Source organism: Vombatus ursinus, unplaced genomic scaffold (genome assembly GCF_900497805.2).
Source record: "Vombatus ursinus unplaced genomic scaffold, bare-nosed wombat genome assembly UNPS02009173.1, whole genome shotgun sequence".
In the NCBI taxonomy this organism is placed as follows: Eukaryota; Metazoa; Chordata; class Mammalia; order Diprotodontia; family Vombatidae; genus Vombatus; species Vombatus ursinus.
The window spans coordinates 6,674,015-6,699,815 of record NW_020948951.1 but is presented as its reverse complement, the minus strand read 5'-3'; the positions used below and the strand labels follow the sequence as shown (position 1 = coordinate 6,699,815).

The 25,801-nt window shown below is 46.3% G+C and overlaps 2 protein-coding genes and 1 long non-coding RNA gene across 6 annotated transcripts in view; 2 read left to right on the top strand and 1 right to left on the bottom strand.

The window, feature by feature from the left end:
- The window catches only part of TNFAIP8L1 (TNF alpha induced protein 8 like 1), a 31,956-nt gene extending 29,213 nt beyond the window's left edge, over positions 1 to 2,743 (top strand). For all 4 annotated transcript variants that reach the window (XM_027850993.1, XM_027850994.1, XM_027850998.1 and 1 more), the window contains one exon: positions 889 to 2,743. In XM_027850993.1, the coding sequence (XP_027706794.1) occupies positions 889 to 1,454 (566 nt within the window). In that variant the 3' untranslated portion in view covers positions 1,455 to 2,743. The remainder of the gene's footprint in view (positions 1 to 888) is intronic.
- A 4,457-nt stretch (positions 2,744 to 7,200) lies between these two features.
- Positions 7,201 to 20,720, bottom strand: MYDGF (myeloid derived growth factor). Its single transcript, XM_027850999.1, is given in 8 exon segments — positions 7,201 to 7,948; positions 10,218 to 10,290; positions 11,601 to 11,682; positions 14,012 to 14,073; positions 15,872 to 15,922; positions 20,355 to 20,631; positions 20,633 to 20,685; positions 20,688 to 20,720. Coding segments are annotated over 8 exon segments (696 nt in total). The 5' UTR covers positions 20,706 to 20,720; the 3' UTR covers positions 7,201 to 7,868.
- The window catches only part of LOC114035059, a 6,852-nt gene continuing 1,739 nt past the window's right edge, over positions 20,689 to 25,801 (top strand). Inside the window, exon 1 of the long non-coding RNA XR_003568183.1 lies at positions 20,689 to 20,732. This is a non-coding gene — a long non-coding RNA (uncharacterized LOC114035059). The remainder of the gene's footprint in view (positions 20,733 to 25,801) is intronic.

Below are 25,801 nucleotides of genomic sequence, written 5' to 3'. Positions count from 1 at the left end.
TTAATTTCCTTTAAGGGAAGGGAAAGGAGAGAAATAAGCATTTATATAGTGCCTACTGTGTGCTAGGCAGTGTGCTAAGCACTTTACAAATATTATCTCATTTGATCCTCACAACAAGTCTTCCAAGTAGGTGGGTGCTGTTATTATCCCCACATTTTATTATCCCTGAGGCAGACAGGTAAAATGACGTGACCAAAGTCACACAACTATTGTCTGAATACAAATTTGAACTAGGGTCTTTCTGACTGCACTTTACCACCTAGCCATTTGCTTTTTTTTTTTTTCAACAAACAAAAAACCTTGATGAAGTTATTAATATGACTAGTCTTTGTCCTGGAGAGGAAAAGAGGCATCTTCCACCTTTCCTCAGAAAAGTAGAATCCTATGGGTACAGGATGTCATTTACACTAAAAGCTATCTTGATACATCAGGTGGTTTTTCTTTTTTTTTCTTTTTTTTAATAAGGGAAGGAAATTGCAGTGACATAAAGCCAAAAAGGTACAAATGAAATATCTTTATTTTTTAAAAAAATTTAAGAAGTCATTAGAGGATTCTTAATTGTCAGGGCCATTAAGAATCAGAGATGGAGTCTGACGCCCTTGTTTTAGAGAGGAGAAAACAGGCTTCTAGAATACATAACTTGCCTTGGGTCACACAGCTAGGAAGTCTGTGAAATCTGCTGGTAAAATAGAGCTATTTTACAAATGGGAGGGGGGAGGAGGGGAATGATGTCACAAAAAAATGAAAGTGAAGAACACTGAAGCAAGTCCCCTGACTCTTCAGCCAGCCAAGATCGGGGGGAAGGCTGGCTAGAGAACTCCCAGTTGGGGTATGAGGGATGATTACTCACATGTGCTTTTCTCTTTCTTTCTCTCCTCCTGCCTTTAGCAAACATGGATACCTTCAGCACCAAGAACCTTGCCCTACAGGCTCAGAAGAAACTCCTGAGCAAGATGGCCTCCAAGACTATGGCCAGCGTGTTCATTGATGACACAAGCAGTGAGGTGCTGGATGAGCTCTACAGGGTGACAAAGGAATTCACCCGGAACCGCAAGGAGGCTCAAAAGATCATTAAGGACCTCATCAAGATCGTCACGAAGCTGGCTATCCTCTATCGCAATGGGCAGTTCAGCCCAGAAGAGCTGGCACTGATGGAACGCTTTCGAAAGAAGGTCCACCACCTGGCCATGACAGCAGTCAGCTTCTACCAGATAGACTTCACATTTGACCGTCGGGTCATGGCCACCACCCTCCACGAGTGTCGCGACTTGCTGCACCAGGCTGTCAACACACACCTGACGAGCAAGTCCCATTCTCGTATCAACCACGTCTTTAACCACTTTGCAGACTTTGAATTCCTGGCGGCTCTATATGGACCCTCTGAGCCCTACCGCTCCCACCTGCGACGGATCTGTGATGGCATCAATAAGATGCTGGATGAAGACAGCATATGACCTCAGAAACTATATGAAACACAGGGGCAACTATCCTGCTCTTGGCTTTGGAGGTGGGGGAGAAGATATACTCCTTATTCTTATTTCTTTTCTTCAAATCTGAATCTAGCCCCGACTCGATCTTCTCCCACTCTTTACGGTATAACGGGATTTGCAACCCACAGAATCGTTTTACCAGCAGATTTCACAGGCATCGCCTCCACCTGTGTAGGAAACGCTCTCAGGGAACGTAGGAGCCCAAGGGGGAGCTTTCTGCTTCAAAGAGCAGTGCATTTTACCATGGAGAACACGGCATGGTGACTAGCAGCACCTCAGCTTCGAGGAGCTGGCCACACACTGCAAGGAATGTCCCATCCTCTGACTTGGTCTGAGCTCTCATTCCTGTGTGTAGCTCAGGAACTGCCCTGTGGTCTTATGAGATCCAGCTGCATGCATATCTCTGAAAGCCCAGTGTATGCAGTCCAAGAGCTGGCTAGGGAAAAACCTACCGCAGAGGAGCAGGCCTCCTTCCCACTCACAATGTTAACAGGACTTTGGGGTTGTTTCATGCAAAGCTAGTGATGGCTGAGACATTTATTCAGCAGACTAAGGGAAAGGCCTGGGAGTGCCAGTACATGCAGGCTTAGGTGCTGTCTCTATTTGCAAGGCCTGAAAGAAGGTTCAAAAAGGTTGGTTTTGTTTCTTTTTTCTTTTCTTTTCTTTCCTCTTTTTTTTAAAAGGACTCACAGCTTTGTAAGAACCAGATCTGCTTAGGATGTATTCTTAGGCTACAGAAACAGCTTGCCGAGGGAAGACAGATATTACTGTTGAGAAGAGATTGATGGTTCATCTTACACGTCCCTTTTTGAACTCAAAGACGTACAGTTGTTTGTCCTGTGGTATTTTTCCACTGTGGCTCGGACTCCCTTTCCACATGTGGGCAAAAGGCCATGACCACCCCTATCCTCATCCATGAGATGTAAATTAATCTTCTGTACTGTAGATCCTCATTTCCAGTGAGATCAGAGATGCAGCTTCAGACCAAATGACAAATGGGCACTTTGTTTATCCTAAGAGGAACCAAGTGGTTCCCAAATGACCTTCTGTCCTCAGTTCCTCCAACTGATTCTATCAATATAATTGTGTTTGTTCCTTGGTCACTATCCAATCTGTCCTTAGTATTTCATGGGTTTGGGATTAAAAAAAATTTTTTTTTAAAGACAACTGACACTACTGAGCTATTTAAATAAAATCACGTTATCTTCTACTTGGACTGGCTCAAAATTGGTAATTAAATGGCATGCAACTGGTTCCCAGTCTGCTCCCTCTTCCCTTTTGCCTCCTAAATGGAAATAATGGTCCCAGCACTGCACAAACGATCATACTCCTGTGACCTTTTCTGACAAGAGCTCCCATTTCCCCATCCCTCAGCTCGGAGGCTACAGGCAGTGGGAGTGTGGGACGCTCTACTCCAAAACAAGGGTTCGTTTCAGAATGTGGTCAGCTTGGCTGTGGACTCCAAAGACCAATGCAACTCGGGTTTGTTATTCATCTTAAAAGCACAAGTATTAAGACACACACACACGCACACACACGCACACGCACGCACCAGTGTAGGGGGGAGTTGGAAGAAAAGCCTATCCACGCTAGCCAACAAACTGACTGAGGTGGTCTGTCTGGAGCTGCAAGTCCTTTTTCTACCCATGCCCCCCGCCCCATGCCAAATGCCGCTGAGGGCACTGTCCGCATCCCACACATCAAAACAACTGAAAAGGAAGTGGGCTGCCCTAAGGCAGAAAGCAGAGCCCTGGATAAATCCCCGCCTGTTTGACTGGTGGGGGACCAGAGAAGTAAGACTATTTTGTCTTAGACGGGGACAATCCACAGCTTAGAACTGGGTTTTGTCATGTACGAATTACCCCCTTAGTGAAGGCAATGGGTCCTTGGCAGACCCAGGCTTTGCTTATCCTTTCAGCCTCTTGCCTGCTGTGAGGACTGCAGCCAGAGGCTTTTGCAACCCTGGTCTTTCCGATGACTACAAGGTTTGGAACACGGTGCTGTTTTGCCTGTCGGATGTTTCCTGCTCCTCTGTCAGTTCACAAAGCAGATACGTTTCAGGCTTTCGTGTTCCAAAGCCCAACCACCTTCAGTCTAAGTACATTCCCCCCTACATGGAGGCTAATTTATACTTAACAAGGAATCTCTGCACTAGAATCACTGTCAGAGACCACCCAGTCCTACCTCCTCATTTTGCAGAAGAGGCTCAGAGACTGCCTCGATGTCTCCCATCTAGTCGCACAGCTCCCACCTTAATGCCAGACCTCATTAGCATCCCCGAGATCTATCCAATAAGCTCCTAACTGGTTTTCCCACCTCCACCGTTGGCCCCACCCTCCTCCAAGCCACTTTATGCAGCTGCCAGGTTCATTTTCATGCATCAATCTGGGCATATCATTCTTCTGTTTAAAAGCCTCAGTACCTACCAAGTCGACACTACTTAGCCTGGCACTCAAGGCCCTCCATGAACTGGTACCACCCTATCTTTCCAGCTCAAACAGGACAACTCTGTCCATAGCATGGGCCCTATGCTCTACCTCCATATGCTGACCATGACAACTAGACTGTTTCCACCACTATTACTTCCCCATCCTTTAAACCCAGTTCATATGACACTGCTGAAAAGTCTTCCCCAACTCCTACGTGGCCATTCTTTCCTTCCTTCCGACCCCAGAGAGCCCCTCATTTTCGTTTCAGGCGCTTAACATTTATTATTGTTAGAGTACCTGCTGTTAAGTCTATTCCCTTGTAGACTGTAACCTCCATGAGGAAAGAGCCTAATTCAATTTTCCTATTTCCCAAACTCTTCAATGGAAGTGATTTGCCCCGAGTTGTTTATTGTTCTTTTTTTTCAGTCATGGCAGACTCTTCGTGATGCCATTTAGGGTTTACTTGGCAAAGATACTGGAGTAGTCTGCCATTTTCTTCTCCAGCTCATTTTACAGATGAGGAAAGTGAGGCAAACAGGGTTAAGAGACTTGCCTGGGGTCACACCGCTAGTAAGTGTAAGTGGTCACACCTGAACTTGGGTCTTTCTGACCCCAGGGCCAGCACTCTATCTACCGAACCAGAATTGCACAGCCAGGATAGCAGAGCTGGGCTTAGAGCCTGTTTTGACCCCCAGTCCAACATGCCATTCATGGCCCTATTCTACCGTTCTGCACTGTCATGCTGGAGGCCACATTAGCAGTACAGATTTCCCTCATCCTCAGAATCTGTAGTTCCAATCTGTTCTTCCCTCTCTCCCTCCACCCCTTATTTTGAGAACATTGATTTCTACTTAAAAGCCTTTCATCTTGGAATCCAATCTCCTGGAACTCTGGGAAATGACCAGAGTTTCATTTTTTCCAATGGGCAAACCGAAGATTCTTGATTTGCACAGTAGGAAGACAGCAGCAAGGAGACCTAGGAAGAAAACCCAGGAGTCAAACTCCCAGGCTCCTTGCTCCAGGGAGATCAGAACCCTTCTGGGTTTTTATTTGTTTATTCATTCTGTGGGTGTTTTTCTTTTTCTTTCCCTAAACGCCAAAGGCAGTAAAGGCTTTTCATAAAATGTGATTCTTGGCTTGAATCATGGTACTGCAATCCAGATGTAAGAAATGAAAGCTTGGAATAGCATCCCTGTGATTTAGTAGTGGAGCTCTGATCAGAGGCAGCGAGAAAAGGGTGCAAGGAACTTGTACCATCCACCTTTATGGGCCACTAGCTAGAACCACTTTTGTGACCATCCTTAGGATCGCTGGTTTCTTCTATCCTACAATGTGCATGTCCTGTGCTAGCTGATGCTGACTAAGGAACAGCAGCAACCCTTTCACCACAGAGAAAACTTTTTGTGCACCTCCTTTTTAAGGAAAGTGCTGGCCAGCTTAATGCAAACAGCAGACTGGCCCCTCAGAGAAGAAAGCAGACACCATCAATGGACAAACAAAACCAGAATAATGGAGCTGCACGGGTCTTTGGGATGTCTGGTCCAACTTGTACCTAAGGGGGGGAATCTCTTCTACAAGAGTTTGTTATCTCTACATCTGAAGACTTTCAGTGATGTTCCCATTACTCACTACTTCCTAATACAGGCAATTCCACTTTGGGATAGCTGATCATTTGAAGTTTTTGAACTTTTTTTTTTTTAAACTCAGGAACGCCTGAGTTCAAATCCAGCCTGAGACACTAGCCGTGAAGTAACCCTGGGCAAATCACTTAACCTCTGCCTCAGTTTCCTCATCTGTAAAATGGGAAAAGAGCAGCACCTACCTCCCAGGACTGTTGTGAGGACCAAATGAGGTAACACTTGTAAAGCATTTAGCACAATGCCTGGCACATAGTAAGTGCTATATGAACTTCAGCTGTCATTGTCATTTTCCTTACATTGAGCTGCACCTCGCTCCCCTGCTCATCAAGCAGAATAAGCCTAATCCTTTTCACACAGCAGCCCTTGAAAACAGTGACCGTGACGCTTGTCTCTTCTGCTCTAGGCTACACCTCCCAGCTCCTCTGACTGATGATTCAGCTGCCCAGGCCAGTAGCTGGGGATCATTATTTCTCATATTAGGAAAATGGTACACAGTGACAAAATGATGACAGAGCTGGTGAAGTATCTCCATCAGGTATTGACATAATGCCAGACAGTCTAGTCCCATCAGGGTCTTCAGGGTGTCAGAGTACAGCTAAATTGCTCTGAACTCAAAAGGATTTTTTCTATCTGGCACATCCTCCCTTACCATTAAGGCACAATTTAGGGCACTTAAATTGAGAATTTCATCCTCAAAAGGGCTTTACCCATAACAACTAGACCACCCCAAGAACTAGGTTAGTGCTTTTATTAGCTCTGTTTTCCGGAAGGGGAGGGAAAGAAACCAAATGGTTTGAACTGGGAGTGTCTCTGCCAAGATGAGCGAGCACTCCAGTGGGAATGCTCAGCTCTCAGCTTGCCGGGCCCTTCCCCCCATTGAAGCTCTCCTAAGCATTGAGCAAATGGCTCAACAAGCAGCCTATAAGGATAACCTGCCTGCCATTAGCACTGGCCCCCCAAAAGCAGAAGAGGCAGCCTGCTGTGGTGGGTAAAGCACTGGACATGAAGCCCAAAACCTGGGTTTCAATCCTGACTTGGTTTGCTGCTGTGTGACCTTGGGCAATTTAATTCTTTTATGACACATCGTTTTCATCTGTAAAATGGAGGGATTGAACTAAGCTGTCTCTCAGGTCCTTTCCAGCCCTGAATCCTGTGATCTCATGATTCTGTATCTAGAGAGTAGGGCAAAAGCACTGGATCTGGAGTCCCAAGACCCAGCCTGGAGCTGTAGCTTTGTAAAATGCTTAGTACAGAAACAATCCCGGGCAGTGCAAAGAGGGCCAGTTTTAGAATCAGAGGCTCCACCTGGGTTCAAAGGCCATCTCTGCCACTCACTCTGTGTGCAAAGTTGGGTAAGTGACTTAACCTTCTGGCCTCAGTTTAAAGAGGGATTTGGAATAGAAGCTCTCTTCTACCTCTAATCCTATGTTAGCTAACACACTACAAAGGAGTGTTAGGTCCTGAGTTAGACCATTTCCTCTGCCCTTTGGGTAACTGCTCAGACTGGACAGGCTTCTACCCAAGCAATGTTAAATGCAGGGGGCACACCCCTCCTGGCACAGAGGGCTCTCCCCCAAGGCCCAACTAGCAGCTTGAAGATACTGACATCTTTGAGCAAGAAAAGCTCTTCAAAAACAGAAGTAGTTTTTAACCTTGCCCTGGCCCCCCCCTCATTTATTTGGACATGAAAGAATGTTGAATTCCCTTCACAGTCAATCTACAAGGAAATAAATGGGGTAGACATAGGAAAATAGTCCTGAAAGTGTACTGAGAGATGCAACAAGTTGGCTGGATTTTTGCGTCAGAGTCAAACTGCCCTGCCCCTTCCTCATACCGATGATTTCAGATCTGGACGTGGAGCAGCAGGTGGTTGGCTTCCCTTCGTCTGGGGAAAAAAGGGCCCTGGACAGAGGCACACATCTGGGCAGGAAAGCAAGTCTGCTCCTGCAATATTGAGGTGATTCTGAGGCCCCTTTGGGACCATTTTCTTTAGCCCCACCTTCTTAGGAAGCATCAAAGTAGTCTTGTTTGGAACAGAAGTACCATGAGGTATGGAAGGAAAAGCAGTGACAGGCTGTCTGAGGGCAAGCCAGAGATCTGGGCCACTCCTACTGGCCTGAAAGAGAGGCTTCTGAGCTTTACTCCCTCTGACACCTGCAGAGTCCTGGCCTTAACACCCCAAATACAGCAACGTAGACATCTGTGTGGCAAACCAAGAAAACACCCCCTAAGAAACCAGCACATGATATGGTCCCCTCCGGTCACTTCAGTAGAGACAAGACAAGACAAACTTTGGACGAGGCTTCAGATCACAGTTCAACATGGCCTGTTCTGGCCACTAACACGATTTTGGACAGTTCAGCTCGGAATGCCCCTTGTCTGTGGGTCACTGAAAAGATACACACATAGACAAAAATATACAATCAGAGGAGAAAAATGCAATGGCACTGAAAAAAAAAACCCACCCCACATTCACACTCAAGTACTTCTGAGAACACAAATGGTGGCTTATCCATCAATCAACCCACTATGTTTCCTTGAACAAGTCCTCATCTCTGGAGGCCTCAGTTTCCTTATGTGAAAGATGGAGTTGGACTGGTTGCTAGTCTAATATTCCTTTGGGATTAAAGACTCTTACTCTCTAAGTAAAAGTGCTCTACTAATTAAGGTAAATTATTACATAGTAACACCACAATTTCTACACCTTTATCAACATACCTTCCTCACTGGAAGTTTCCTATGCCAATGAAATCAAAAGTTCAGTTAAAAAAGCAGAACACACTCTAATTATCTGAAGAAGCCCTCATAAGAGAATTTTTAGACACCTGAAGCCCACTTCTTTTCATTGCCAATGTTTTTTCAAGTTTGACCTTTTTATGTGGAAATCTCATCTAAAATGTATAATTTCTCTCTTCTTCCCTCTTGCTGCTGACTCAGGGTTTTCATGACGAACACCAGTTACCAGGCACTTGTGGTGAAGTGTAATGGGAAGGGCACCAGCTTTGGAGTCGGGGCTTCGACCTCACTCACTGCTTGTATGAACTGAGACAAGTCATTCAGCCCCTCTGAGATTAGTTTCTCCTTCTGTAAAATGAGGCTGCTGGACCCGATGGGCTCTTGCAGCAATAAGGTGCTCTGTCACATAGTGAGTGATGCCCTCAGGGCTACTCAGGTGGGCCCTTCTGCTAAATAGACCTAGAGCACTATGCATTTCAATCAACCAACATTTATCAAGTGCCTGGTAGGTGCCAGGCTCTGTGCTAAATGCTAGAAGTAGGCCCAAAGTTCTCCTCTCTCCTCTCTCTGCTGTCAACTGTCAACTTCAGCTTTGCCTCTCCTAGAGGTGTGGACTTTGTGACAACCATTTCCCAATCAAAGGCTTTATTCGCTTATACTGGGCTTCCTGGCATCTGGGCCCTGAATGAGTGGAGTGTTTCTGACTCAAGACCTTTAATTATAAACCTGTGCCACCTTTGGCTATTGTTTGCTCTAGAATGATTGAAAAGGAAGCCAAGTCCCAGCCCCACACACATACACCTTCTTAAGATGGAGCCAAACTCCGGGACCCACTCCCAATATAAGATGTTCTATTGTCTTAACAGAAGCTGAGGTGGGGTTGTTTATTTGAAAAGTAACTATGTGTAGAATGTCTGTAAATTTAAGGCCTAAAAGACTAGGGATTGAGGTTGTTTCCCTTGAAACTCTAACTCCGTACTGAAATGCCAGACATTTGAGACACCTCGCACCCAAGATAACAAATTCTGTTTGAGCACCAAACATGTGCTTTCTGTGATATCAATCTGCCTCTAACCTTTTCCTTCTGTCATTCTGGCAAGTGAGTGATCCCAGGGTCTAAGACCTAATGAAAACAGGGGCCATTCCTGGACTGGACATCAGACTTCATAATGGCAGAAGCCCCATGGGGTGCTTTCAGGTGACAGGATGATTCTGTACAACAGTCTCGTTGGTAGGGTAATAGAAGAGTAATTGTTTTCATTTTCCTAATAAGGAAAACAAAGACAGGATGTGACAGAGCTAGTCTCTGAGCTCCAAGTCTAGGACCTGAACACAGCTCTCCTACCTCCAAATCCAGTCCTCTCCTCTACCACATCTGCCTTTCAATCCCTTATGTCTGGATCTCCCACTCTCTTACTCTGGGTAGCCACACCCCAATCCATCACATCACTGCATCTGAGCTACAAAATCACTGAGTCACTGGGTCATAGGATTTACAGCTATAAGGAAACTTAGAGATTACTTAGTTCAATCCCCACATTTTACAGGTTAGGAAACTGAAACCCATAGAAAGGAAATCCCCGCCTTTTTTTGTTCTTAGAGACCGGGTCTCCCTATTTTGCCTCTTCTTAAGCAGCCTCATTTCCCTTAGCCCCCAGAGCTCAGAACTTCCAAGCTCCATTGCTCCACCAGCCTCCCTCTCCCCTGCAGCAGAGATTACAAGCATATGCTACCACGCCCACCTAAAATGACTTGATTAAGGTCTTATGGGTGGTAGTAAGGAAACCCACGAGGCGATTTTAACAGAGACTTTCCCATAAATACTGAATTCATTATTCGTCTCTCTTTCATGCCTTCCCTCTTTCCCTTCTGGCCCAACTCTCACAATTCACCTTCACTGGTCTTCTAAAGTAAATATTTACCTGCTGTGCTGGTCACTTCAAATTCTTCAGGTTTCAGGGGAACATCTGCATCTTTTCCAGTTGAAGCTTTAGACTGAAAAGAACCAATTCTAAGGTTTACCAGAGGACTCTGTACAGGGGTCTAACTCTTCCATTTGCTTCGAACAAAAAAAAGCAGTTCTTCTGCCAGAGAAGGGAATGTGCTGCTATGTATGTAAATCTACTTCAGAGACTATCAAATAGCTTAACAAGAGCTAGCAAGGGCCCAGGGGAACCTGCTCTGCCTCTGCCTCTCACTGGCCAGGTGACTGTGGACAGGCCATTTTCCCTCTCTGAGGTGCAGTTTCCTCATCTGTAAAATAATGTTTTCACTGCCTCCCTCATGATGCTGCTGTGAGATTACCCAGAGCACTGTGCCTTGATGTTCTCAGAAATGTCTACTGGCATTTTAAATAAGACACATGGTTTTCTATGATGCTTTCAGGCCTTCCTCACAAAGCCTCCGTGGAGGGGATGCAGTCTATTCACGCCTATATTCCTAATGACCAAACAAGACACATCCAGCCAGTGAGTGTGAGAGCTGAGCCTAAACAGGGCCTGAACCGGGCCTCCTTCATTCATCCACACCTAGTGCTCTCTCTGCCCACTATCAATACTGTAATTTCTAAGTTTTTCTTTCAGTCAGTGATTTGTGAAAAGGATATGGGAAGGGCAGGCTCTGCCCCGTAACATTTATCAGCACCACCCAACTTTCACATTAGCCGAAGACAGGCAAAATGCTTTCATGGAAGCCACAGGCTGGTAGCCAGGACTAAGCTCATTTCCTAACATGAGGAGCCCTGGGATACCCCAAAAAACAATATAGAAGAGATTCCTTTTTTAAAAATAAAGTCAAACCCTTCTAACTAAAACTCTAAGTCCATAACTCTCTAATGTAGCTTTATACACAGAAGTAAATTTCATTTAATGACACCCCACCAATTCAGAATTAAGATAATTCTGGCATATACTGACTAAAGGAAAGCCTATGAAAAAAGGGAAACATTTCACTTACTTCAGGGAACAGACTTCCCTTCTCTCTTGCAGCATCCACCCGAAACCCCAGAGCTAATTACAAATGACCCATTATCTATTCATTAAAGCAGTCACGCAGGGCCTTTACTTGGCAACTCATTTAAAACCATCTAAGTGTGTGGTACTCTCTGGCTTTCTGAGTAACAAAATTGAATTTTAAACACTTTCTCAAGTCAGACTTGTCATTAATTCCGACGGGCTCCTCTGCCTTGCCTCCCATCAGTATAAGCGCCTGGTTTCATGCAGCAGAAGCTTGGGCAGCAATCCCCAAACTCACAGCATTATCTCCAAATGCCCACTCTTAAGTTAGAGTCATATACTAAGACTTACATAAGCCATGCCGTATTCGACCTCTGCTCCCTGCACTTCTGCCTTAAACTGAGTAAAGAACAGGTAAGACTTTCCCTGGGGCCTGCAAAAAAAAAAAAAAAAGTTATTAGAGTCATTCAGAGAAGAGAGTGCTGGTAGAAAATCATGGTCCAAATGCTCTGCAGCTGGCCCAGGGGTCGGAAGTCTGTTCTTCTAGCATCTGAGCCTGGCTTCTTAAAACCAGGGAGAGATGGAAGCTGTCTGAACAGGTCATTGACTCTGGGCAAGCATTCATGCTGCTGGGGATGAGGCCTCAGGTCTCTAGCTCTCTACCAAGGGAGGGCAGCTAAACCATCCTGAAGCCCAATGCCATTGCTTCCTAGCCGGATGATCCCAGGTCAGTTACTTTGCCTCTATGGCTTGGTATCCTCACCTATAAAATAGGGATAACACCCACCCTCTCTACTGCATAGGATTGTTGTGTGAGGATCAAGTGAAGTAGTTCAGGTAAAGTGCTTTGTAAACCCGAACTAAAGTGCTCTAGAAATGAGATTCCTACCAGACTCCAGGCCTGGGATGACCTCAGAAACATCTGCCTGAAGACCAGCTTAGCTTAGTGAAGTGTGGAAAGGCTCCGAATGAAGGAGTTGGGAACTGCCCTGCAGAGCGAGCCCTAGCAGCCAGGAAATAACCAACAATGAAAAGAATGAGTGATAGTCAATTCAGCTTTAAGGTTTATCAGGTTAGGTGAAAAGTTCCCATTCTTTCACACAGAATCCTGAATGCATCTAAAGCTACATTCTGATGATCTCTAAGGTACTTATATAAAACTGAAAAGGCCCTTTGAGAGGTTACTGATCACCTGCATTTTGAGGGTAACCAAACTAGGAAACAAAGGACAAACATGTTTCCCCCCCCAGACCCATGGTAAGGCAACAGTAAAGTCAGAAATATAAGCCAATGCTACTCTGAAGGTACCAGCCCATGGCCTTAGCTCCCCACACTACAATGATGAATTCATTTTCTTGTAACAGGAGCAGTACTCCTAAAACCTGGGCCATCCAGAACCCACTGAGACAGCTTCAGGGCTTCTGCAATGGCTAATGTAGGGAATCTAGGTCAATTAAACAAACAGTAAGGCCCAAGCATTACAGAGTTATTGAGCACCTACTAAGTACAAGCACTCGGTGAGAATTAGAAATACAAGCCTCATTTCTAGGCCTCCAGGAGCTCACAGTGGAACTGGGTAAAGAGAAGACCCCTACTGTACATGAAAAGCTAACTGAAAACATGAAACATAATTACATGTTTATGTTCTTTATCCGGGCTTCCCCCTTCTTCTGTTCACCTAAATCTATCCCCACTTTCAGGACCCAGTTCCAGTCCTATCTCTTCTCGAAAGCCTTTCTGTCCACACTGCTGCATTCTCTGAACACTTATAGAATCGATCATCCATTCCACACAACTTAGCACTTAATTACAGCTGGCTACTGGTCTCTGCCCAATGATAGGACCACTGAAGCGTTCAAGAAAAACCAAGAAAACCAGATCATGCATTCTTGGAGGCAAAGGACGTTCCTTAGCAATATTAAGTGAGAAAAGGATCTAAGTCCTTTCTGGGTCTCCTTAACTGGAAAAGGAGGGAGGTGGAACAAATGATTATCTGAGGTCTTTCCTTGACTCCTCCCCAGTCCAGCTGTCCCAAACCCCACCCAGATTGTTCACATGGATGAGATGAGAACCACCTGGCAGATGGAGAACCACCAGGCCTCACCACCTGCTCTGCCCAGGTATCCTAAGGTCCTCCAGGCCTTAACAACTGCCCTGCCTCTAGGTCCTCCAGACCACTTTACTGTCACCTGAACTGCTGACCATAACCCCAGGGTACTTGGGCCTTGCTGAGGCTGCACCTGCAGGGCTTTCTTCCATCTGCCCCATGTTGTTTCTTCTCCCCTAATTACAAGGTAAGCACCCTGAAAACAGGGAGTGTCTCCTTTTTCTACTTGCATACCCAGCACTCAGTACAGTGCTTGGCACAAAGAAAGAGAGCAATAAATGCTTTTTTGTTCCCTCACTCAATGTTCTAAGGTCCCTTCCCAGCTCTGATGACACCCTGTATTTTGTGTTCCAAGGCTGCTCCTTCTCTAGCTTTCTATGGCTCAACCACCACCACTGCCGCTGCAGCTCCTACTTCTTTTACCTAGCATTTTAAAGTTTGCGAAGCACTTTACAAACACTATTACCCCCATTTTACAGATAAGGAAACTGAGGCACAGAGGTGAAGTGATTTGCCTAGGGCCACATAGCCCTGCCAATGTCAGAGGCAGGATTTGAACCCAGGTCATGCTGACTCCAAGCCCAGAGCTGTATCCAATATGAGTTCTAAAGGAGCCAGAGGACAGATAAAATAACAGTGAAATGACTGAACTTGCCTCCAAATGACGCAGGTGAGGAGTCGGCTGTCATCACTGAGGTCCAGGCTCATTTGCCATTGCTGTGAAAGGAAGACGGCTTAAGTCTCATGATGCTTGTAAACGGAAAACATCTCACGACTTTTTTCTACTTAAAATTGCTTTGAGGCCCCTGAGCACCAGTAAAATGTTCTAACCCAGGCACAGCATCAAACAAATCCAGGAAAGCTCTCCCTGCTTTTAGAAAATTACCTAAAAAGGAAACTGACTCGCTGACGAAGCATGTGAGAGAAACCCACGCCGGCAAGGCTCCCATGTGAGAGGGGCAGCATGAAGACGCCCTCTCCCCACAAGAGTGAGGACAGGAGAAGGGAATTCTCCTTGCTTACAGGGCCATGTCACCGGCTGCCCTCTGCACACCCAGGTCTGGCCCGAGGGCAGCCTCACCTCTCTGCACTGAAAATGTCAGGTACCTGTTCCTGCTGACTTTCAATACTGCTCAGGTGGTGCACATAGGTGTAAATGTAACCTCCCAATGAATGGAGATTTCGGTATCTTTAACAGTAATTCAATCAAGCTAGCAATCAGTTGCCAGACCTGGCCAGCTGTCTTTCACATCTCCTCCCCTCACTTAGTGGTCACCTCCTGTCTCACCCTCTCCCTCCCACCACGGACATGCCCTCATCACTTCTCATCTGCACTAGAGCAATAGCACTTCCTTTCTAACAGATGTCCCCATTCACACAGACTGAACTATTTGAGAAAAGGAGAAGAGTGACTCCACGGCCAGCAGACAGATCACAGCAACAAGAATCTGGACTGGACAATATCGATCAAAGGTTCTTAATCTTTGTTGAGTCACGGACCCTTTGGCAGGTCAAAGTCTCAGAATGATGTGAAGAAGCCCTGATATAGCAGAGTGAATGTCAAAGAGGAGCGGCTGCAGAATGCCCCCTCCTGCTCCAAGCCCAGAGTCTCGAGGAATGACAGAAGAGAAGGAGCAAGTAAGCAAAGGAGAGGGTGCAGTGTTATCTGAAGACAGTCCGAGATGATAGCGAGAATGCGAAAAGAAGAAATGAAGGAGGTCTGTTAATGGCCCAGGGGATTCGAGAGAGTGCAATGGTAAGGAAAAGCAGAGGAAGAAGGGGGACAGGTAATTAATCTACTTCTCAATACCTCTTAGTTATCACGGAGTCCTTCTCAAAGGTAAAGTGCTGAAGAAATGCTAAGAAATTCTAAACAATTACCACCATTGAAATTATGAAATTCAATAGACAGTATCTTTTAAATCACAACATCACCATGGGTGCCATGAAAACTCAGAACCCACTATACAATGATTCTTTCATCCCAGAGAGTGCAAGGGAAGGAAATAAGAATAAATAATAAAAATGATCATTAATAGTAGGTAACATTTACATAGCACTTTACACACATCATTCCACTGAAATCTTCCCAGTGCCCCCCACCTGTGAGACAGGCGGTGTACTTATTGCTAGGCTACTTTATGGACAAACCACCTGAGGAGACCTGCACAGTCCCCAGAAGAGGGAGGATTCACACCTCGGTCTTCTAGGTCCAAACCCGAGGTCTTTTCCACTAAAGTTTGAGAGGCACAAGGCATGTGACACCTTCTTCACTGCACTGACAGTAAGGCCTCTCAGGGTTCAAAGCCCTGCCTGGGGTTGCACAATGAACCAGGACAAGGCGCCAGGTCTCCTGGCCCAGAGTTAGTTGGTTCTGCACGTCAGGCTATTCTGTCCGCCTGTCAGGACAACGTACTCACTCAGCCTCTGAAGGAAAGGCTGACAGTGCAGCTCGAGTCTGTGGGGGAATGGAACTGTCCTTTGACCAAGCTGTGCTAGGATTTGAATAACTCACCTCATTAGTCCCACCTTGAGCAGCATATGTGAATGTGCAGGTGTGTCCTCCCTGGAGAACAAAGGAGAAAAAAGAAGTCTTGGGAACAGCAGGCAACGGAAATCGCAAAGAGTTGTTAAATACATCTCCCCTTCTTTTTAGTCTCAGGCTCTGAACATGAGGAAGTCAAATGCCTTTGTTAGGTACTGCTACAGGCAAACAGCAATCGATTAACGTATTTATCTATGCTGAGAAGCTAGGCAGAAGAACAAGACACAGGAGCCCAAAGTGGAAAAGGACCTTAGAAAAATCCTGTTTCAGGCTGAAGAATAAATACCCTCTGCAACCTTTCTGACAAGGTCATCCAATATGGGTGCCTCCAGTGACAGGAAACTCACTACCTCCAGAGGCAGAGTATTCATTCTATTTTTGGACAACTCTAGTTATTAGGAAACTTTTTTATGCTTAGCTGAAATCTCCTTCTTTGTCATTTTTAGTCCTCCCTCTTGGCTACTCCAAAATGGCTCGATCGACAACGTGCTCATGCCGCCCTTTCCCTGCACTACTCCATCTACGGCCCCGAACATACAATCTACCACCTCGTTCAACTGGGACTGTGTATCCTCCTCTTTTATGTTCTCCTGAACCTTAGTCCAGGGATTCAGTACCCATAGATCTGAGAGAGGTGACGGCCCCTGTAATCTGCCCTAGTCAGGTCACTCCCAGAGGATCAGGAACAGTTCTGGATGCCACGATAAAGAGAGATACTGAGAAGGCAGAACCTGTAAGACAGTGCTATTATTATTATTCTAACAGAAGAAGAAACTGAGGCAGAGGGAGATTAAGTGATTTACCCAGGATCACACAGTTACTAAGTGTCTGAGCCTGGATTCAGAGCCAGGACTTCTTAACTCCAAATCCAGTACTACATCCCCTAGGCCATCCAGCTGTCTAGAAACCACAGTGGCTCCCTATTGATTCTAGGTAAAACACAAACTCCTTTGTGTGGCCTTCAAAGTCCTTCACAATTTGGCTCCTGCTTACCCTCCCAGAAATTTCCCTTTATATCCTCTCATACACTCTGTGAACTGGTTAAACTTGCCCACTCACAGGGGCCTGTCCACAATACCCCACCTCTTTCTTTGGAGCAGCTCTCTCTCCTGCTTGGACCCTGCTACTCCTTCTCACCTCAATCTCTTGGAGCCCCTGCCTTCCTTTCAGGATTAGCTCACAAGACCCTTTTCCTAAGGGATGCCTCTCCTGATCTCTCCCCCTCCCACAAAGAACTTTGTATTGATATATCTGTACATAAAGTATACTCTCAACAGAATAACAGCTCCTTGAGGGCAGGAACTATTTGCTTCTGCATTCTTAGTGCCAGCACTGAGCACTGAGCAGTGCCCATGGTATATGCTTAATAAATGCTTTCTGAATTCAGCTGCATGCTGCAGAGGATTCCTGCTTCAGGAATAGAAGAGCCCCTGGGATCTCTCTCCTCCTTACTGTCCATGGCGCCAGGACCCCCAGGCTACACTGGGGCACACAAATGGATGTGCAGATTTCAACTCAACAGATGAAGACTACTCTAACAGTCCAGACCCTCTAATAATGCAACCTCCTTTGGGAAGTGGTCATTCCCCTGAACCTCGGTAGTGCCTGCAGCGTACTTTTTGAGAATGCCACAGTGGGGTTCCGTATGCTTGGGAGTCTAAGAGGCTGTAACAGAATATATTTTCTCCTTCTTCTCAGATGCTGTACCACTCTTGTGGCCCTAGGCTGAGGGGTTCTGGGTAGATGGCTCCACTAGCCACTTCTGAAAAGATCCCAGTGCCTCCCCAGCACTGGAGAGTGGAGCTCTGGGATGAACTCCAGAGCCCCTGGACCCCAGGCTTGGGAACTGAGCTCTCTTTCCTTCATCCTAGAGCACTTGGTCCTCTTATTAAAACAAGTTATTTAACACCTGCTACAAGCGGGGCTCTGGGCTAGGCAAGGGGTCCAGCAGTCCTCATCCTCATGGAATTCACAGTTCACAGCCATTTTTTATTTCACTTAATCTTTACAATCATGTGGGGGGAGGTAGGCATCGTATTGGTCATTATTTACTTTTTTTTTTTTTAGTGAGGCAATTGGGGTTAAGTGACTTGCCCAGGGTCACACAGCTAGTAAGCGTCAAGTGTTTGGTCTGAGGGTGGATTCGAACTCAGGTCCTCCTGAATTCAGGGCCCATGCTCTATCCACTGCGCCATCTAGCTGCCCCCATTATTTACTTTTTATAGCAGAATGAATCAAGCAACAAATACCTGTTAAGCATCTACTGTGTGCCAGGCTCTGGGCTGAGTGCTGGGGCCACAAAGACAAAATTTAAATAGTCTCTGTCCTCAAGGAGCTTGCATACTAACAGGAGAGACCACCTGTATGTGTAGAAGTGTATGCAAAATATAGACAAAAGGAACATGAGTCACTTTTGAGAGGGCACAGACAGCTGGGGGTGGGTCAGGAAAGGTTTCAGGTTCGAGGTGGTGCTTGAGCAGTCTTGAAAAAAATCATGGATCTCAAGAGGCAGAGGTGAGGAATGAGGTGCATTCTGGATCTGGTGGACAGCTTGTTGAGCACAAAGACTCACAGATGTGAGACTCCATAGAGTACATGGAGAGGATGAGCAACAGGTAAGAAGTCTGCAAGGGTAGGAAGTGGCCAGGGTGTGAAAAATTCTGCACGTCAAATGGAGAAGGTTGCATGTAAACCTGGAAGAAATGGGGGTCCACTGGAATGTACCCAGTGAGAGAGAGAAAGAGAAAGAGAGAAAGAAAGAGAGAGTGTGTGTGTGTATGAGAGAGAGAGAGAGAAACAGAGACAGATTTGAAAGAGACAGATATTATAGAGAAAGAAACAGATTTTACAAATATATATATAGAGAGAGACAGACAGACAGACACACGGTCAGACCTTTGCTTTAGAAAGATCCCTTTGACAGCTGTGTGGAGGATGGAGAAGAGATTTGAGGAAGGAAGAGAAACCAAGAAGAGGACACTGAAATAGTCCAGGCAAGAGGAGTTGAGGCCTGAGCTAAAGTGATGGCATTATGACAGAAAAAGAGAACTAACCACTAATCAGGCAAGAGATGACATGGAGATAGAAATAATTCTTTGAAAACACAGGAAACTAAGCCTCACAGAGGTAAAATGACCCATCTAGCCAGGGCAGGGCCTGGACTAGCCTGATTTTTCATCTCTCCCAGCTCAGACACAATACTGCATGTATAGTGAGTGATACAGACACTTAGTGATTATTCAGTTTTTACTGGAACTCCAAGTCCAACATTCTTTCTACCAGACTATTATCTTAAGCACTTATCATACTTGACTACACTATATTTGCATGTTTTATCTTCTCCACTAGACCATGCCATGTGGATAGGGGCCAAAATTCAATTCTCTCAGGGTCTCCGTCCATGCCTAGCAGAGTTTAATGTGTGGTACCTGTTAAGCTAATCTCCCACTTAATCTAGTGTGTGCTCATCCTTGCTATTTCTTTATGAAGATACTCCTTCCAATCACTTCATCTCCCCACCATGTCTTTTTACGGGCTAGGTGGCTCAGTGGAGAGAGCAATGGACCTAGAGTCAGAAGACCTGAGCTCAAATTTGGCCTCAGCTGTATGACCCTGCGCAAGTCATTTAACCACATCTGCCTCAGTCTCCTCATCTGTAAAAAGAGCTCAAGAAGGATAAGGCAAAATGCTCCAGTAATAACCCCAAACTGGGTTGTTGGACATGACTGAAAACGAATCAACAACAAAGACCCCCCCCCCCTTACCAGGCGAGCTCTCCCTCCTGGCTTCCCTGACTTCCTTCAAGTGCCAGACATAACCTCGTGTTCTACAAGAAGCCCTCCCCAACTCTTTTAATTCTAGTGCCTTTCCCAAGTTGATTATTGCCTATCTGCCTTGTCCTTGGCGTATTTGCACATAGTTGTTTGCATGTTTGCTCCTCCATTAGATTGTAAGCGCCTTGACGGCAGGGGCTCTCCCTTGCTTCTTTTGGTATCTCCAGCTCTAAATAAATGCTTACTGGCTGAATGACGGGTGGAAGGGACCTCGGGGCAGATGTGAGAGGTGGAAGGGGCCCTGGGACAGAGGATGTCAGAAGCGGGGGGCCCTTCGGCCACACAGAACGAGTCCCTCCAGAACCTGGGGTTGCTCACCCAACCCCGATCACGGGGACCCTGGGTCATCGGGGGGCCGGTATTTGTTAGGCTCCTGCTGGGCAGGCTGTCAGAGGAGGGGTCGGGGCGCTCCCAGGCCGACCCCGTCCCCGCGCACAGTGGGGGGCCTCCGGGGCGCCCCTCCCCCGCAGGCCCGGCCCTCGCGCTCCCCCGTCCAGCGTCCCCGCCTCGCCTCCAAACGGGCGCCGCTCGCTGGGGGGGAACTGGGGAGGGCGAAGGGTCCGCCTCCTGCAGCCGCCCCGGCCCCAGCCCGGCCCCGGCCCAGTCCCGGCCCTCCGTACCGCCTGCGCGTGGCTCTGCGAGAAGGAGTGCACCACCCCGCCGGGCCGCACGTCAAAGTCTACGGCGCGGTCACCGTCACTGCCGCCCGCCGCCGCTGCCGCCGACGCTGTTGCCAGGAGCAGGAGGAGTGAGGCCCAGGGGTGTGGGCTGGGGGCACCGCTGCTGCCACGGCCGCTGGGCGCCGCCATTCGGGCCGGAGGCTGGGAGGGAAGGGAACGCTGACGGGGCGCCGAGAGGGACACGTTAGGCAGGCCACGGGGAGGGCGTGGGAGAGAGCTCCACGTCAGTGCTCGAGGTGGCCACGTGACCTACTCCCCCACTTCCCCCCCTCGGCTGCCACCGGCCGCCATCTTGGGCGTGAAGGAGATGACCTTAAGGTAGGGCCCTTTGAGCGTACTCCTGCTGCAGGCCTGCCCCGCCTTTAGAATTGGGGGGCCCCTCGGGGTTGTAACGGGGTGGCTTTGTCCTGTGAGGCGCTCCCTTCAATCTGCGCTTGACCCCAGTGAGAAAGAAGTGGACGCGGACCCAGTACCGGAAAAGCCCCGCCCACAGAGGGCGCCTCTTCCATTCATTCCCTTCCCTTCCGTGCTGCTACGTCACGCTCCATGCCCTTACGTCACAGTCCTTCCCTGCAGTTTCGTGTAGCGTCAGACGAAGCGCCTGAGAGAACACCTACTCAAGTAGGGGGCAGAAGTGGGATTCCTTCATTAAGTGCTTTCTATATGCAAGCCCCCTTTCCGGGCTATAAAGTTATTGGCTATCTCTCCTTGAAATTACTTTGTATTACATCACAGATCTTTGCGTTTGCTTACTTGTATGCAAGTTGAATTTGCAATCAGAAGAGAAAAATTCAAACTACTGTTTACAACTTTTGTTATCTTGGACCAGTCGTGGCACACTGGGTCTGTTTCCTCATTTGCTCTAAAGTGAGGGGCTGGGAATAGGTGACTTTTTTGTGTGTTCAAACAGTGTGTTATTGTTTCCAATTACATGTATGGTTTTCAGCGTTTATATTTTTATATAAGATTTTGCGTTTAAAATTTTTTCTCCCTCTCTCCACTCCTCCCTCCCCAAGATGGCAAGCCATCTGATATATTTGATATACGTGCAATCATGTAAGCATACTTCCACATTAGTCATGTTGCAAAAGAAGAAACAGAACAAAAGGGAAAAGCCACAAAAAAACAAAAATAAGTGCAAATAGTGTGCTTCGATCTGCATTCAGACTCCATAGTTCTTTCTCTGGATGTGGATAGCATTTTCCATCATGAGTATTTTGGAATTGGAACAGACAACTTAAGGTCTCTTGGGGCTCTAAAGCCATGTGTCTTCGCAGTAGGAAGTTCATTTTTGTCGCTGTTTCCCCAGCAACCAAGCACAGTTGACATATTACATGCTTAATCAAGTATTGTTAAATTGGATTGAAATGCAGGACATAAAACACAGAGCCTGATCTCCAGAAGCTTACAATGAATTGGAGCCATTGCCCAACTGACAAATAATCAAAGAATGTGAATAAGCAGTTTTCGAGGAAAGAAACCCCAACTATATATAACCATGTGAAAAAAAATGTTCCAAATCACTGTCATTGTTCAGTTGTTTCAGACTCTTTGTGACCCCATTTGGGTTTGAGGTTTTCTTGGCAAAGACACTGGAGTGATTTGCCATTTCCTTCTCCAGCTCATTTTTGCAGATGAGGAAGGTGAGGCAAACAGGGTCAAGTGACTTGCCTAGGGTCATACACCTGGTAAGTTCTGAGTTCAGATTTGAACTCAGGAGGATGAATCCCAGATGAGGCCTAGCCCTGTCTGCTGCACCACCTGGCTGCCTCCACAAATAATTAGAGAAATACAAATTAATGTAACTCTTAAGATTCCACCTCAAACTCATCCTCTTGTCAAAGCTGATTTAAATAAATATGATATGATATGATATATTGGTTGGAGGGGCTCAAGAAAACAATTATATTGATGCAGGATTGGTGTAACTGTAAATTAGTTCAGGGATAGGAAACATGTCGCCTTCTAGGTCCTTGGATGCAGCCTTTTGACTGAGTCCAAGTTTTACTGAACAAATCCTTTTATTAAGGGGATTTGTTCTGTGAAGTTTGGATTCAATCGAAAGGCTGCACTTGAGGACCTAGAAGGCCACATGTGGCCTCCAGGCTGCATGTTCCCCACCCCTGCTTCAGCTATTCTGTTTTTGTTGTTGTTGTTGTTGTTTTGTTTTTTGCATGAGGCAATTGGGGTTAAGTGACTTGCCCAGAGTCACACAGCTAGTAAGTGTTATATGTCTGAGGCTGGATTTCAACTCAGGACCTCCTGACTCCAGGGCTGGTGCTTCAGCTATTCTGGAAAGTAATTTACATAGCCAGTAAGTATCTGAGGCAGGATGCAAACTTAGTCCTGCCTGGCTCCCAAGTCCAACATTCTATCCCCTGTGATGTAGCTGCCTTAGCTGTACAGAAGATAGAGTGGGGACAGGGAGGCTTGTTAGGAGGATGTTAGGATATTACCTCCAAACCAGAGGTAATAAGGACATCAACTAGGTGGTATCCATGCGAGTAAAGGGAAGGGAATGGATGCAAGAAATACCATGGCAGTAAAATCCCCAGGATTTGACAAATCAATTGGACCTGGGGAATCAAAGGAAGAAGAGGCACAGATAACCATGAGGTTTTGGACCAGGGTAAAATTGGGAAGATGGAGAGTCTGGAAGAGAAGATGGGTTTAGGTGAAAGGTGCTAAGTTCCATTTTGGACATCACAAACAGCCAGCTAGCAAGCATTTATTAAGTGCTCACTATATGTCAGCTACTGTGCTAGGTTGAGGAGACACAAAGAAAGACCAAAACACAGACCCTGGTGTCAAGGAGGAGGCAATGTGCAGATAACTATATCCAAGTTGTTATACAGTGTAAATATGGTAGGTAATCTAACTGGCATTGGGGGAGGTGGGGTAACCAAGAAAGGCTTCCTGCAGAATGTAGGACTTGAGCTATATCTTGAAGGAAGCCAGGAGGTGGAGATGAGGAGGGAGAGCAGTTGTGACATGGAGACAGCTAGTGGAAAGACAGATTTGGGAGATGGAGGGACTGCCATGCAGTAAGAAGGCTAGTGTTCTATATCAGATTGCCCACCATCTTGGGGAGGGAGGTGGGAAGGGAGAGGGAGAAAAATCTGAAGCTCAGAAGCTTATGGAAGTGATTTTTGATAATTCAAAGTAAATTAATTTAAAAGAAAAAAGGCTAGTGTTGCTAGATTGTAGAGATGAATGAAGTATAAGAAGACTGGAAAGTAAAAAAAGGACAGGTTATAAAGGGCTTTAAATGCCAAACAGGATATTTTATTGGGGAAGAAATAGGGAACCATTAGAGTTTATTAAGTAGGGTGACATGGTCAGACCTGGGTTTTAAGAAAATCACTGAGCTGACTGGAGGATGGGTTGGAGTGGGGAAAGACTTGAGGCAGGAAGACCAATTTAAAATAGCACAGGCTTGGGGTGATGAAGGCCTGCATCAGGGTGGCAGCTGTGAGAGTGGAGAGAAGGGGCCATATGGAAAGATGTTGGGAAGGTAGAAATGAGAAGACTTGGCAATAGATTGGATTCGAGTGAATGTGAGTAAGGAGCGGAGGATGGTAGAGGTTTTGAGAATGAATGACTAGGAGGATAGTGGTCCCTTTGATAGTGATAGGCAAATTTAGAAGAGGGGAGGGATTTGGGGAAAAGAGAATGAGTTCTTCTTTGGACATATGGAGTTTGAGATGTCTATGAGACATCGAGTTCAAGTTTGGAGAGACTGGCACTCAGAGAGACTTGGGCTGGATACATTAATCTTGGGTACCTGCATAAAGATGATAATTGAACCTTGGGAGCAGATGAGATTATGTGAGAGAGAAGGAGAAGAGAAGGGCTTTAAATGCCCAGGAGAGAGCCTTGGGATGGGGGGGGGGTGGCATCCATGGTTAGCAGGAACTATTTGGGTGAATATCCAGCAAAGGAGACTAAGAAGGAATGGTCAGACCTATAAGAGGAGAACCAGGCTAGAACAGGGTCAGGAAAACCTAGAGAGGAAAATATTCAGTAGAAGATCACTTGATCGTGCCAGAGGCTACAGAGAGATCAAGAAGAATGAGGTTTGAGAAAGGCAGTTAGGTTTGGCAATAAGGAGATCATTAGTGACTATGGAAAGAGTGTTTTTTGTTGAATTATAAGGTCAAGAGCTACAGCAAAGAGAGTTTAGAATTGAGTAAGTGAGAAATTGAGTGAGCAGAGGAAGTGAGACATTTCGAGGGGGAAGAAAGATGTAGGATGATAGTGGGGATGGTCAGATCAAGTGAGAATATTTTAGGAAAATGGGAGGCTTGCATGTGTTTGTGGGCAGCCAGGGGGTAGGAAGAGGTGGAAGAGTATTCAGAGTGGGGACAATGGGGCGGCAATCTTCTGAAGATGGGATAAGATCAAGCATGCATATGCAGGGGCCTGCCTTGGCAAGGAAAAGGGGCGCCTCTTCACATGGTTGAAGAAGGCATCTGATTCCAGATGAGGAGGATGGGAGAAGAGGGAGCTCATAAGAATGACCTCATTTCTTTTTTTTGGTGAAGTATAAGAATTCACTAGCTGAGGGGGTGGCTCTAGGGGGTACTTGAGGGCTTGAGGAAGAATGAAAAGGTTTGTTATAACTGCTATGATGTGTAGGATATTAAACTGGTTGGGGAAGTGAGAAAGGATTGCCTTGCCACACTGAGGACCCCAGGTGAGGTTATGGAACATGAATTTGTATGGACTCAGAATAATTTAATGATTTTCTACAGCTCCATTCTGCAGCACATGAATAGGAGCAAAGGTGGGGGACCATGGGAGTAATCTACAATTGAGGCTTAGCACAGTCAGTGAAAGGACAAGGGATAGGGTGTAGAGATGTGATTTGAAGAGGGGGAAAGGAAAAAGTTTTTAAGTGCGTACTATGGGCCAGGCACTGTGCTAAGCACTTTACAAATATCTCATTTGATCTTCAAAACAACCCCGGGAGACAGATGCTATTATCATCCTCATTTTATAGTTGAGGAAACAGAGGCAGTCATCAGTTAAGTAATTTGCCCGAGTCATAGGTAGGCTGGATTTGAACTCTGGTCTTCCTGACTCCAGGCCCTGTGCTCTATCCACTGCAACACCTAGCTTATTATCCTCTGATGACAGGGATTGGTTTTTGTTTTTCTTTTCTCAGTGCAAGGGATGCACTTAATGTGTTTGTTTAATTAAGAGGAGGCAGTAAAGGCAGATTAGTTTTTCTAGAGTCTAGTCAGTGAAGGGGAAGACAGAGATAAGGCTTTATAGAATGAGGTGATAGCAGGCCCTAGGGAAGGTTTGGGGGTGTGTGTGTGTGTGTGTGTGTGTGTGTGTGTGTGTGTGTGTGTGTGTGTGTGTGTGTGTGTGTGTGTGTGTGT